Source organism: Sus scrofa, chromosome 7, assembly GCF_000003025.6.
Source record: "Sus scrofa isolate TJ Tabasco breed Duroc chromosome 7, Sscrofa11.1, whole genome shotgun sequence".
Taxonomy (NCBI): domain Eukaryota; kingdom Metazoa; phylum Chordata; class Mammalia; order Artiodactyla; family Suidae; genus Sus; species Sus scrofa.
In genome coordinates this window covers 86450058-86465062 of record NC_010449.5, presented here as the reverse complement: position 1 = coordinate 86465062, position 15005 = coordinate 86450058, and the positions used below count along the sequence as shown (strand labels likewise).

The 15005-nt window shown below is 46.2% G+C and overlaps 1 protein-coding gene across 1 annotated transcript in view; it reads left to right on the top strand.

Moving 5' to 3' along the window:
* The window catches only part of ST8SIA2 (ST8 alpha-N-acetyl-neuraminide alpha-2,8-sialyltransferase 2), a 63931-nt gene extending 49170 nt beyond the window's left edge, over positions 1–14761 (top strand). Inside the window, 1 exon segment of the mRNA NM_001315676.1 lies at positions 14476–14761. Within this exon segment, the coding sequence (NP_001302605.1) occupies positions 14476–14761 (286 nt within the window).

Here is a 15005-nt window from a genome sequence, read left to right as displayed (position 1 = left end):
TTTCTTGGGCATATTAAGTCTGAGATGCCTGTTACAAATACACCCCCCAACACTCCTGACTCCCAGCTTGAGGTCAGGTCCTGCATCCAGCCATGTGGTCATTCACAGTCCTGCTCTGGTGACATAAGAGGGCCCATTGTCCAAACTCCCACTGACCCAAGGACATTGAAATGCTCTTCACTGGGGCCCTAAGCTAACTCAATGTGACTCTGTGAAGCCTCTGAACTCAGAAATGATTTTGCTGTCCTCATAAAGATGACTCCCCCCTCCAAGGCACCCAAGCCTATGACTAGCACTGGTCTCATTAGGGTGGGTATTAATACTGAAACCCATTGCCCCAAGAAAGACCTAGAGAGACATTCGATGAGAAGCAGCCACATTCATGGCTGATGGAGCAGCATGACTCCTGTATGGACTAAGGCTCACTGAGGCCACATCCCTTATCCTGGAGGTTAAACCATCAGACTTTCCTTCAACATCCACTTCACCCCCTCACAAAGCGGGTCTGCTGCAGCAACACCCCACCCATGTCATGGATTTAGGCTCATGTCATTAACGTTGTTTCTTCCTGGAAACAGGAAAGTCTTTACATGGTTTGATGGTCAGAGGACAAGAGGGAAGGAGATGAACTTCCTTTTGGTAAAGAGAGAAAAATTCCCTTTGCTGGGGAGTGGCAACCACCTGGAAGAAACTATGCAGCCAGAGCTATTTCCAGCTATAATTGACTCACTTTCACCTGTCAAAATAGCATTAAGCACCAGTAATAAGCCCTTTAAACAAACAGGCTGTTAATCCTAAGATTGCAACATCTTCCTTTGCAAGAACTCCTGGAGGAAATACTGCAGGAGAGATGGATAGAGAAGGCTTCTCTTTTTAGCAAGAGGAAGAGGTGGGGGATGAGGGTCTCAGGAGCCTTGGAATGTATTTCTGCCAATGGCCCTCTCCCTCTGTGGGGACACTGGGCCTTGTAGGGTATGGATACAGTAGGCATCACTGAAAAGGTGGGCCGTGTCTGTAGTGAGAGGAAGGGCTTAACTCTGTCTTGGTGGGAAACTACCTGCAGGAGAAAGAATGAGCTTGTGAGGGATGCAGAACAAAGGCAGCTGAGAAAAGACCAATGGGTTATGGAGAAGAAAGCTAGCCAAGAGGCATTCTGGCCCAGTCTCAGAAACATGACCTTTAGAGGTAGGGACACCTGAGTTCACATCCCAGCTCCATCACTCGCTTGGTTGTGTAACAACTTTGACCAGGTGGCTTGTGTCCCAAGCCCTACTTTATATATACACTGGGGAACTCTACCCACAACAGAATGTGTGTCCTGCGCCAACACAGGGGAGACACACAATCAGTCATAGCTACTACAATCATAGTAGCTGCCATCAACCACCGGCTAAGGAATTAGACTTGTCCTGTAGACTCAGGAGGTAGAAGCATGTACCAGAGGGTGGAACCACAGGGAGGAAAGTACACTTAGACTCCATGTAATAAAGGATTCATGTAAGTAATTTACTTGCCAAGAGTTCTTCACCTCAAATTTCCAATATAGGCTGTAGTTTGCAAAATAATCTTGTTGCCTTATTAAAAATCTATGGACCAATAAAACCTTCTGTTTATGGGGTGGGGTGGAATAAACACTTTTTTACTGCGGTAGATATATACCCCATAAAATTTACCATTTTAGCCATTTTTTTATTAGATCGGCTTTACAATGCTGTATCAGCTTCAGGTGTACAGCAAGGTGATTCAGTTATACACATACATACATTTATTCTTTGTCAGATTATTTTCCTATATAGACCATTTTAACCATTTTTAATGGTATAATCCAATAGTGTTAAGTATATTCACATTGTTGTGAAATAGAACTTTTTCATCTTGCAAATCTAAAACTCTATACTCATTAACACAGCAGGCCCTCTTTTTTCCATGTATCCAGCCCCTGGTGGCCACCATTCTACTTCTGTTTTTATGAACGTGGCTACTTAAATGCCTCATACGAGAATAGTTTACCTCTCTGTGACTGGCTTATTTCACTTAATGTAATATTCTTGAGGTCATCCATGTTGTAGCATGTGTCAGAATTTTCTTCCTTTTGAAGGCTGAATAACATTCCATTGTATGTATATGCCATGTTTTATTTATCCACTCATCCATCAATGGACGTTTGTATTACTTTCATCTCTTGACTATTGTGAATAGTGCTTCTATGGACATGGGTATGCAGATATCTCTTTGAATGCTGCTTTCAATTCTTTTGGATATACACTGAGAAGTGGAATTGTTGGATCATATGGTAGCTCTATTCTGAATTTTTTAAGGAACCCTCATACTGTTTTCCATAGTGGCAGCGCCATTTTACAATCCGCCAACAGTGTAGGAGGTTTCAATTTCTCCACATTCATACCAACCCTTGTTATTCAATTTCTCCATGTTCTTGCCAACACTTATTATTTTGGTTTTTTGATAGTATCCCATTTTAACCATTTTAAAGGGCACAATTCATTAGAAGAAATTCACTCAGAGGGAAATATAGGGGAATATTTTTATGACTTTGAGTTTTGCAATGACTTCTGAAGTAAGACAACAAAACACAGGCAACAACAACAAAATAGATAAAATGAACTTCATTATGCTTGAAGAACAATATATCAAGAAAATTTTTTTAAAAACAGGCATAGAATATGAGAAAATATTTGCAAATCATATACCCAATAAGGGATTAATATCTGGAATAGAGAATTCCTACAACTCAACAACAAGAAAAAAATCAACCCAATTCAACAATGAGCAAAGGACTTAGAATAGACATTTCTTCAAAAAATATATACAGGTGGCCAATGCACACAAAAAGATGTTTAACGTGAGTAGTTACTAAGGAAATATAGACCAAAACCACGAGTTACCACTTCACATTCACAAGAATGGCTATTATCCAAAAAGTAGAAAATAGCAAGTATAGGAAATTGGAATCTTTGTGCTTGATGATGGAAATGTCAACTGGGAATCAACTTTGAGCACCCTCATGTCTTTGTTTTACAAATGAGGAACTTGATGCCCAGACAAGTTGGGTGATTTGCATGCAGTCACCCAGCCAATAAGAGTCACAACCATGAAATGAACCACATCATCTCACTCTAATGCAATGCACCAAATGCAATAGACATTCACAGCCACCCAGTTCTGGACTGGGGGCCCCTAGGAGCTCAGTGGGCTGGGAGCTGCCATACTGTAGATGAGGTGTCAGGAGATAATAGTTAGCAGTGTATCAAGACTCCATGTGGGGAGTTTCTTTCATGGAGCAGTGGAAACAAATCTGACTAGTATCCATGAGATGCAGGTTCAATCCCTGGCCTCACTCAGTGGGTCGGGGATCCGACGTTGCCATGAGCTGTGATGTAGTTCGCAGAAATGGCTCAGATCCAGCGTGCTGTGGCTGTGGTGTAGGTCAACAGCTGTAGCTCCAATTCGACCCCTAGCCTGGGAACCTCCATATGCTGTAAGTGTGGCCCTAAAAAAAAGACTCCATGTGTACAGCATTGCTATCCTGAGCACAGGGCACCTTCTCCACCAGACAGAACAAGCAGGAAGGTCAGCACACCTTGGAACAACCTTGGAAGATGGACACAATTTTCATCCCCATTTTACTCATAAGGAAGCAGGCTCAGAAGAGAATTACCCAAGATCACATTGCTGAGGGGGAGGGGGATTAGAATCCGCATGTACAGGCTTCAAAGGTTTCTGCTCTTCCTACTGCCACCCCCTCTTCCCATATCCTAGACAGATAGACTGACCACTCTTGTTGACCACTGATGCCCCAAAGTCATTACTAATTAAATCAATATTGCCTTTATGGAGATCTCTAAGAACATGCCACCAACCTCCTGTCCTGCCAAATGTCCAGTCATGTATACCAATGACTTCAATTAGGCCATCATTTGTCTGTTTAACATATTCACATGTGATGTAACTTTGAGGGAATTCCCAATATTTGGGCCTCAGAGTTGAGTCTAAATTTCTCTTGTCAGACTAAACAATGAAGAAAAAGTTATAATACAGACAAATGCCAGATGCTATACTTGACTTCTAAACAATTGTACAGGTATAGAGGAATGGATTGTACCAACCATAAGCAGATATGTGATTGCTTAAAGAGATAAGGTGACTTTCAATCACAGCTATGGACTGAGAAAGTCTTTGGGAGTCAGGGAGGTCAGTAATGGCCCTGATCAATTCCCACTTGGAGATCCACATTCAGTTTTGGCTACCAGGCTGGAGAGGGACCACAGGGGCAAAGCAATTCAAAGTTGAAAGGATTTGCAAGAGAATTCTCTAAGGAGCATGAGAGAAATCTTTCTTCATTCAGTAAAATGCACAAGTACCTGGAGGGTTCCAGGCCTTATGCTGAAGGGATCACAGATTTGGACTGTGAGGCTCCAGGTGTAGAACTAGCCTTGGAAGAGGATCTACAGTGAGTCAGGTTTTATCTGAACACTGGGAAGAACATTTCACACTCATAAAGATCATCTGAAATGAGCATGGTTACCTCTTAGGAATTAATGAATTCTGTATACTTGGAGATGTTCAGGCAACAGCAGATGCCTCTTCCTGGGCAATGGAGAGGGAAATTCTTATACAGACAGCTGGTGTGTTCATTTGCTAGGGCTTCTGTGATCAAGTGCCACAGGCCAGTATTTCCCTACAGTTTTGGAGGCTAGAAGTCCTTCTGGGATCCCTTAGAGAACCTCTCCAGGCCCCCTCTTTGGCTTGTGGTTGGCCATCTGCATCTTTCTCCCTGTATGCCTGCCTGTCTCCAGATTTCCTGTTTATACAGACATCAATTATATTGAATTAGGACCCACTCTAATACCTCATTTTAACCTGATTACCTCTGTAAAGACCCTCTTTTGCAAATAACATCACACTCTGAAGTACTGGGAGTTGTGACTTCAACAGAATGAATTTGAGAGGATGTAATTCAACCTGTTATGGCTCAGCCTAAATGAACCCAACTAGTATCCCTGAGGACGTGGGTTCAATCCCTGGCGTCACTCAGTGGGTTAAGGATCTGGCATTGCCGTGAGCTGTGGTGTATGTGGCAGACGTGGCTCGGATCTTGCATTACTGTGACTGTGGTGTAGGCCAGCAACTACAGCTCCGATTCCACCCCTAGCCTGGGAACTTCCATATGCTGCACCTGCAGCCCTAAAAAAAGGCTAAAAAAGAAAAAACAGTTGGGCTAATGGCCACCTTTCCCACACAGAGAGCCTTTGATTTACCACACCTGTGCGGGAAGATGCCCCACCCACCATGTGCTCTCCAGATTCCTGCCCATGTGAGGCAGTTACTAGACCTGGACATTACAGGGGAGGGGGCAGTGTGGGTCAGGACCCTTAGCAGAAGGCCTCCCCTTAGACCCTCACCACCTCTGTTCCAACCTGGCTTCCAGGAGCTTCTGGCTTTGCCAGCCTGCATGTTGGCACAGTGCCCTGACTAGCTGTTGGTAGGTGACGTGGGCAATGGGGAGGAAGGACACCCAAGCAAATGAATACGGCTGAGGGAAGCAGGAAGCTCTGGTGAGTGGCGCTAATTCAGTTACAAGAGTGGGGAAGGCTGTGACCCACAGAGACCACAGCCCCTGGGCAATAAAGCAGCCCCCTGCCTGGCCCATTTAGCCGCCCAGCCCACAGGCCTCGTGCAGAGGAGGCCTGTGAGCTGGTGCTGGTTTAGGCATTGGGGGTGCTGAGCCTAGGCCCTCGGAAAGCACTGATCCAGGGCGCCCCTGCTAGGCCTTGCTGCCTGTCAGCCAGGGGAGTGGAACCTGAGGTCAGAGGGCAGGTCCAGGGTGTGAGAGGAAGCATGGGGCAGCACGTCAGGGGAGGGACCAGCACAGCTGCCCCCTCCAGATATGCCTGTCACAATCCACAGAGTGTGTCACCAGGGCCAGTCACAGGAGCTGAGCCCCAGTCTCCCCCCATGGGCACAGAGTGTAGAAATGCATCCCATGGTGGTGCTACCTAAAAAAAAATGAGGGCAGTCTGGGGTGTTAAGGCACAGATGCTATTTGGTCATTTTTAGTGAATTGTCTCTCCATTTTTTTCAATAACAATGCACATAGTCAAAAGAAAAATCCAAATAATGTAAAAGGATTTCAAGCTGGAGTTCCCATCGTGGCGCAGTGGAAACGAATCTGACTAGTATCCATGAGGTTGCAGGTTCGATACCTGGCCTCACTCAGTGGGTTAAGGATCTGGCGTTGCTGTAAGCTGTGGTGTGGGTCAAAGACGAGGCTTGGATCCTGCATTGCTGTGGCTGTGACATAGGCTGGCAGCTACAGCTCCTATTTGACCCCTACCTAGGAACTTGCATATGTCATGGGTGCGGCCCTAAAAAAAAAAAAAAAAAAAGGATTTCAAGCGAGAAGCAAGCCCTCCTCCACAGAGACAGCCTGTTAAACTGATTTTCTGTGTGTATCCTTTCAGAAATATCCACTTTCACACCTAAGGGAGCGTGTTTGAAGTACTGCACCTCGCTGAATTCTGGAAATTATTCCATATCGACATGCACCACCTCATTCTCCTTCACAGCTGCCTAACATTCCTCAATGTCTGGACCATGATTTATGTAAGCAGAAGCCATCACGGTGGGCATCATAGGCTTTTCCAATCTTCTGCCAGTGCAATCAGTGTTATGGTGATCATCCTGTACTGGCATCTGCACACATACATACATCTGTACGCTTGCTTTTTAGATGTGCCATTGTAAAAAGTGACACAGAGATACGCTATATGTGTTGTTAGCTTTCATAGAGATTGCTAAATTGCCCAATACAGAGGTACCGATTTACACTCCCACCTGTGATTATTGGAAATGCCTGTTTTCCCATAACCTTGCCAATATGGTATATTATCAATATCTCTTATCTTTGCCAATCTGGTGAAAAATGGCATCTGGTTTTCTGTGAAATTGGAGTTCTTTAATTATGAATGAGATTTTTTTTTTTTCCTGTTTGGAGTGGCATCATTTTAGATTCCAGAATCCAGCCAGAAGGTTTAACCCTCTAAGAAATAGTCTTGCAGGGTCCCTGCAGGGCCTCTCAGGACAGAAGCAATGCCTGTGCTTGAGCGGCAGTCTCTTGACTTCCTGAGGGGCCCACCGTAGTGGGAGGACCCCCTCAAGTAACCAGCATCGTGGTTTTTCCTCCTTTCTTTTGGTAACATATTGCCTGGGATGCTGTTAGGCTGCCTTTCATGTGCAGATGCCTAGAAAGCTTTAGAGCAAGGCCAGGCTCTTTCTCCTCTCCTGCCCATGCCCCTGGAGGGAGCCTCTACTTGCTCATCTTTGCTCATTAGTTTGTTAAAGACTTGTGAAGCTATGCTTGGATCTGGGGTTGTATGGAGCAGGAAATCAATCCACTTGCTCATCGATGTTTAAACTGTAGGGGAAAGAAGGGAGTTCCTGTTGTGGCTCAGTGGTAATAGGCCTGACTAGTATCCATGAGGATGCAGGTTCAATCCCTGGCCCCCTGCTCAGTGGGTTAAGGATTTGGTGTTGCTCGAGCAATGGTGTAGGTCGCAGACACAGCTCAGATCCTGTATTGCAATGGCTGTGGTGTAGACCGGCAGCTGTAGCTCCGATTCGACCCCTGTCCTGGTAACTTCCATATGCCACAGATGCAGCCCTAAAAAGCAAAAAAAAAAAAAAAAAAAAAAAAAAGCAGGGGAAGAGAAAGAAGAGTAAACAAGTCATTATAGCATAGTGTGACAAGTGCTATGATAGGACAAGGACACCATACAAGACACAAAACCATCTGGGCAGGCCCAGGAAGGCTTCCTGAAGGGAGCGGCATTGAAGCTGAAAGTATAAGAAGGAGTTTCCAGCCAGGAGAAGAAGGAGGTGGTGATGTCCTAGAAGAAACCACAAGTTCTTCATGGTAGGGTGGCTGTGCACACCAGGGAGTGGAGGGATTTCAGGCCCAAATCTGAAGGGCTTCACAAGTCGAGCTAAGGATGCTGGATGTTATCCCATGGACCCCAGGAGTCATTGGGGAGTTTTTGGTGGCCTGGTCATACCTGAGGCTGGCCTGGCTTACTTGAGTGGGAGCACTGGCTCGGAACCAATGCTGAACCAGGAATCAGCCTCAGGCATCCCCAGGGCTTGACCCGCTCTGCATGCCTGCCCCAGATTCTGATACAAACCCCTCAGATCTCCACCACCACAAAGCTGGAAAAAGCTGCATCCTGGGATGTCCCCCAAGACACCAGAGCTCTAAAGTGATTCCAGGAAAAGGTCAGCAATGGACTATGGGGTCACTGGGTCAGCACCCAGACTAGTGATGTGGATGATGAGAGCTTAGGCGTCTGAGTCCTGCTCCTGGCTTTGCTGCTGATCCTGTACAAAGCATCACCAAAGCGTCCCTCCTTGATCACCTGTGAGGCATTCCCGTTCCTTAAGGACAATATGAGCTGTATCCACAAAGTGCTATTAGCTTCATAGAAGAGGCCCTTTTGGTCCCTTTTTCCAACAGTGGCAGCCACCACGCTTTGCCATATACAGAGCACAGGAATCCAGGGAGAAGGACAAACGTGCTTTGACCATGATTTTGGCAATCCTCATTTATTGCCGTCCATGCTCATAAAATACAGCACTTAATCGTCTTGGCAATTGGGGTAACCAATTTGAAAAATAATTACTGCCTTCTTGGAGATTACTTTGCCTTCTAATTAAAACCTCCAGACTGGGATATTAAAGGTGCATTGTCAATACAGCATCCCGGATGCACCCAGCTAACCTCATTCGAGAAGGCAAAATTAATTAGTTTGTGTTTTAACACCCAGCTGTTATCCTAAGGAAAGAAATCGTCTCCAAGTCAGCCACGCACACAGTCTCTAAATTGGCCAGGGCGACTGAGGAGATATAAAGGAAATGAAGAGTGATTTGTTCCTGCATAACTCAGTCAGCTTCTAGTACAAGCTGCTCATTAAACGGTGCCCCTGTGTCCCTGTCAGACATCACTCAGGAGTTCTTGTTTACCCAGAGCTCCCTCCCTGCCACCGAGCTCTCAATTCACTCTGGAGCCTGTACTTGATGTTAACACCTTTCCCAGTGAGTGATTCCGGGCAGCAGATCTGAGAGGATGGACGTTTCTATTCCTGTCCCGGCCAGCCAGAGTCACGAAGCTGCGTGCACTGCTAGCTTCCCCCCACCCTCTCCTTTTCTACTTCCCATTTTTCACTTCCATTTGAGTCAAACATTTGCTGAGCACCTTGGAAGCCAGGATAATCAATTCCAGTTTATGATACAATAACAACCCCCAAACCCTCATGGTTTAGCACAACAGAAGTTTATTTCTCATCCTCACAAAGTGTGACGTAGGTTGACGGGGGCTCTCTTCCAACCAGTGATTCAAGGATTTAGGATTCTTCCATCTCTGGCTGACACCATCCTGACAGGAGGCATTGAGTTTCTCTGAGGCAAGAGAAGAGAACTCTCCTAAGGAATAGTTGGGCCAGTGGGTACCATTTCTAGTTGCAGCCTATTGGCCAGAAGTGGTCACATGACCCCAGCACTATTACAAGGGGTGCTGGAAGAAGTAGGTGAACCCATGGAGGATCTGCTGAGCAATGCTGTCTCGGTGTCTTGGGCTGCACCACACACTGAGCCAGGTGCCCTTGAACCCCCCATGAAGGAGTATAAGACACGGCCCCCATTCTCGGGGAGATCACAGTATAGTTTCCAGCGGGAGTCCAACCCATACAGCAATGAAGGATCCGCCTGGGTTGATAAGCGCAACAGGAGCCATGGAAACAAAGCTCATGATAATGAGGGGGAATGACTAACTCAGTTTGAGCTGAGGAGAAGAGGGTGGAACAAAGGGAGCATTTCCAGGAAGACGTGATTCATGTACTTAGTTTGGGGGGAAAAAAGAGAGTTCACCAAGGGGACAGGTGGGGGAAGGGCACATCTATGCAGAGGGTACAGCACGTATCTGTGTAACCTCAGACCTACATATGAGCTACTTGGATGTGTCCCTCCTGATTCAATTCTCCCTGCCCCTCTCTGGGCAGAGCACTGAGGGCCTGAAAAGAAATTCCCTTCTGAAAGCCCTACCCTGCTAAGGCCTTGCTATCAGAAAATAAACAAACAGCAAATCCCTAATATGGCATGTGGCCGGTGTTAGGGCTTGAATTCACTCAGGGAGTGAACAGGCAGTGAGATGCTCTCATGTGGACACAGTGCCCATGTCTCACATGTCCCTGGATGGTATCAACAGCGGCTGCGGCCAGCTCATTCCTGGCCCCAACCCCTCCCCCAGAATCACCATAGAGTGAATAAAGCCCAAGAACCATGAGTGGGGAGGCTGCATTTTATCCAAGCTCTTTCTCACCAGCTACACGAAAAGTTTGCCTCTTCTCAGGCAAGTGACTCTGGATTCCCACTTTTTCTACAATTCCATAAATTGAGAGAGGAGAACAAGTTCAATCCCAGAGACCTGTGGATTACCCACAGGTGTGGTGTCTTGACTCACCCAACAAACACTCTCACATGATTTTGTATTATTTTTCCTTAAAATTAGTTGCCAACATTTAAAAATTTGGACAATTTGCATTAAAATCCAGATTTCTGATACCTTTGGAAAAAAATCAGAAAATTTGCCTCCGCCATATAGGACTACAATAAAACTGTCTACCCCTTTATTTATTTATTTATTTACTTATTTTTGTCTTTTTGCCATTTCTTGGGCCACTCCCACAGCATATGGAGGTTCCCAGGCTAGGGGTCGAATCGGAGCTATAGCTGCCAGCCTATGCCAGAACCACAGCAACGCGAGATCAAGGCCACGTCTGCAACCTACACCACAGCTCACGGCAATGTCGGATCCTTAACCCACTGAGCAAGGCCATGGATTGAACCCACAACCTCATGGTTCTTAGTCAGATTCTTTAACCACTGAGCCATGACAGGAACGCCTGTCTATCCCTTTAGATGCCACAGTCCCCACCACTCCCTACTGCCTTGGCAACACTTGAGGCTGGAGTCAGTTTTCCTTATATGCATATCCCAACTCTCATTCCCTTAGTTATATCACCTGCCAGGCTGCTGAGCTAGATGAGTTCTCCAGGTCCACCTGCCTTAAAAAATCAATGACTATACCTTATGCTTACCCCCCTCCTCCCTTCCTCTAAATAAGTTTCATTCTTAGGTTCTTTTAGAAGAACCACCTAACAGTTGAAACAGGGCTCTTAGCCTTGGCTGCACATTTGAATTACCGGAGGAGGTTTTAAAAATCCCAATGCCCAGGCTGCCCCTGGACTGGAGGTGGGACCCAGGATCCGTCCTCTTAAAGCTCCAGGTGATTCCAGTGTGCAGCCTAGGTTGGAGAACCATTGAATGAAAGCTGAAAGTGCAATTGACTAGCTCAGGAGGAGGTGAGCCTCCCTTATGAGAGGTGGTTAAGCCAAGGTAGATGAGTGGCATTTGGCAAGGATCAGCTGGACTCTTCTGCTCCATGCATCCTTCCTGCTTTCTCCCCCCAGGGTCCTCCCAAGCTCAGTTCAGCCCCATGAGCATGTAGAGTATTAAGGTGGTCTAAGGAGAGGTTTCTTCCCTAAGAAGCCCCAGCCTCAGCTTAAGCATCCCCCAGAGCCAGCATCATGCCTCCTATGTATTAGCTGGGATGAAATTTCTCAACTGTGCAGGGCAGAAATCACGAAGCTCTGCAGTATTGCAGTATGTCCACCAACTCCTTTTCCTCTTTTTTTTCTTTTTCTTTTTTTGATTGTTTTTTCAGTGTCTGAAGACTGTTGGGGTTTTTTTGGGTTTTTTGTTTCATTGGTTTTTTTGCTTTTAGGGCTATGCCCGCGGCATATGGAAATCTTGAAGGCTAGGGGTCGAATCAGAGCTGCAGCTGCCAGCCACAGCCACAGCAACGCCAGATCCAAGCTATGTCTGTGACCTACACCACAGCTTACAGCAATGCCAGATCCTTAAGCAATTGAGCGAGGCCAGGTATCGAACCCATATCTTCATGGATACTTGTCCAGATTCGTTTCTGCTGCACCACAACAGAAACTCCTGAAGCCGTTTTTCTGTTCTCTGCTTTTGCATCCTCCGCCTGTTCCGGTCTGGAAAATTCAGCTGCAGAGAAGTTTCTCAGCTCAGACAGGATGAAATCGGAGGAGGTGCAAGGAAAAGCGTCCTCAATTAACTGGCTTATAAAACAACACGCTTGTGAAAGGAGGCCACCTGCAGTGCCCAAAAGGATGATATTCACCCTGATTCTGGCCATCAGGGACCACAGCCCCCATCATCAATGTTAGGAGGAAATTCAGTTCGCCCTGGCCTGACAGACATGTTGGGGTGGGAGGGATCCTTTAAATAAGTTTTATGATATCAAATATTATATGATTCACTGAGATGATATGAGTAATTAGGAATCTATAACTTTTCTGATGCAAAAGCTAATGCCCCCTTTAAAAAATAAAAGATTTAAGGTTGACATTCTAAAACGTTTTGGGGTTCCTTTGTTGGAGCTGCAGAAAGAACCTCTTGCAAAAGGAAGAGCATAACTGGGCTTCCAGAAAACCTGCCCCCTAAACTTTGAGCTAGATGCACTGTGAATAATGTAAAACAGTTGTAACTTTCAGCAATATGTAAGTGCTCTGCCTGACATGCTTTTACTTTCTGACATAAATTAATTGACAGGTGCAACTTTGTAGTCGCTGGCATCGCTATGCTGGCGTGCCATGGGGCCTGTGCTGCAGGTAGAGAGTGGGTGTTTTTCACAATGGCAAGCGGGAGCGCGTGGAATGGGTACCCGTGGAATGTGTTTGAGTGCAGAAAAACGTGGACAGCTCCTGGTGTAGACACAATTGTAAAGAGATTGTGCTGAGGAAATACATCTTTCCACCAAGAGTACACATTGCATTTAAAGGGATTCAGCATTGGGTAAGTGGAAGGCTTTACTAGAAATAAAGGTTGGCCTACACGTCCCAGTGAGTTCTAAATCCTAGCAGGAGAAAAACCATGATGGAAAACAAAAATGATGGCAAATAGGGTGGCTGTTTTCCCACTTAGGGAGACCCTTCTAGATTGTGTTAGGACTTAGCGGCCATGTTGGCAATCCCTGGGTCTGTGCCCCATCATTGCATAAATATAAAAACTGGGTCTAGCAGGGAGCAGCGACTGGCTCAAAGGCACACAGGTGGTTGCTGACGGAACTGTCACTGAAACCCCCTCTCCACTTCTGCTGCTTAGTCTGATGGCTTCTTCCTCACTGCTTTCTTGGTTAAGGTAAACCAAGGCCCTCTATTGGCAGAGGTAGCTCAGCGCCTCACTCAACACTGGAAGCCCTTAGCTTAACGCTCTTCTCTTTCCACCTGCCGTGTCTCCCTTCATACCTCTGTTCAGAACCCAGCCTCTCAGGACAGGCCACAGCCCACTGTCCCTTCAGCTCTCCAGGGGAGCCACATGCTATCAGAGACAGACAACCTGCATCAGAGGGTGGAGGCCTGTGGGCAGGGATGGGAAGGTAATCTGACCATGCTCAGGAGGCAAAGAAGTCAACCCCTGCCCGAGTCAGGTGTGGTAATTGGTGGTGGGCACTGTGCAAGGGGCGGTCCTTTATCAGGGGCAGCCAACTACAGCCAGAGCACCAAGCCTGTATGTGTTGTCTGTAGCTCTTCTGTACTCCATGGCAGAGGCCAGGCATATAGCCACAGAGCCAACAATTGTTGCCACCTGACCCTTTTACAGAAAAAGTTCGCCAGACCCTCCTTTAGATTTTTTTATTCTCATTTTTTTAATTAAAGTATTAGTTGGTTTACAACATCATGCCAATTTCTGCTGTACAGCAAAGTGACCCAGTCATACATAGAGACACATTCCTTTTCTCATATTAGCTTCCATCATGTTCTATCTCAAGTGGCTGGATATAGTTCCCTGTGCTATACAGTAGGACCTCATTGCTTATCCATTCTAAATGTAATAGTTTGCATCTACTAACCCCAAACTCCCAGTCCATCCCACTCCCTTGCCCTCCCCCATGGCAACCACAAGTCTGTTCTCTAGGTTTGTGAATCTACTTCTGTTTTGTCAATAATTTCGTTTGTGCTTTAGATTTCAACAGGCCTGAGCTCAAGTCAATTTCTGGCCTTTCTATCTAGGTGACCTTGGGCAAGCCACTTTCACCTTTGAGGTTCATTTCTCCATCTGTACCTACTCACAGGCTTGTCTTGTGTCCATAAAATCACCTATAGGAAAGCACGCAGTGTGAGGAGCAGTTCTGTTACTTAATAAATAGTGGCTGTCAGTCCTTTTTGAAGGGAACTGAGAATTAGTCACTTGATTGGTCTCTACAGTTCCTGGGGTGGCAGGAGGCAGACTGTGGAACAGAAGAAAAATTTCTTCTCCTGGAAAGGATAATTCACACACTCATGTCTCTTTTTCTGTTTCTTTTTTCACTTTTTTTTCCCCCAGATACTGGCTGACTAACAAAGTTCACATCAAAAGACCCACCACTGGCCTCTTGATGTACACGCTGGCCACACGCTTCTGCAACCAGATCTACCTCTACGGCTTCTGGCCCTTTCCATTAGATCAGAACCAGAACCCTGTCAAGTACCACTACTACGACAGCCTCAAGTATGGCTACACCTCCCAGGCCAGCCCCCACACCATGCCCTTGGAGTTCAAGGCCCTGAAGAGCCTGCATGATCAGGGGGCTCTGAAACTGACTGTTGGCCGGTGCGATGGGGCCACGTAAGATGGGCACCCCGTGGCACTCAGTGGCTCACATTTCCTGCCAGCTATACCACAGGCAGATGGGAGTCGGGGCAGCACAAACTCTAGAACAAGCAGGCTAGTGGTTTTCTTTGTTCAAGTGTAAAACAGTGACCAGAATATATATATCTATACGTGCATATATATATTGACCTGAGTATTTATAACTGTGTGGTGTTCATCTAGCATTAGGCAGATAAGCCACAGGAAGAAGGTGTGGAGAACCC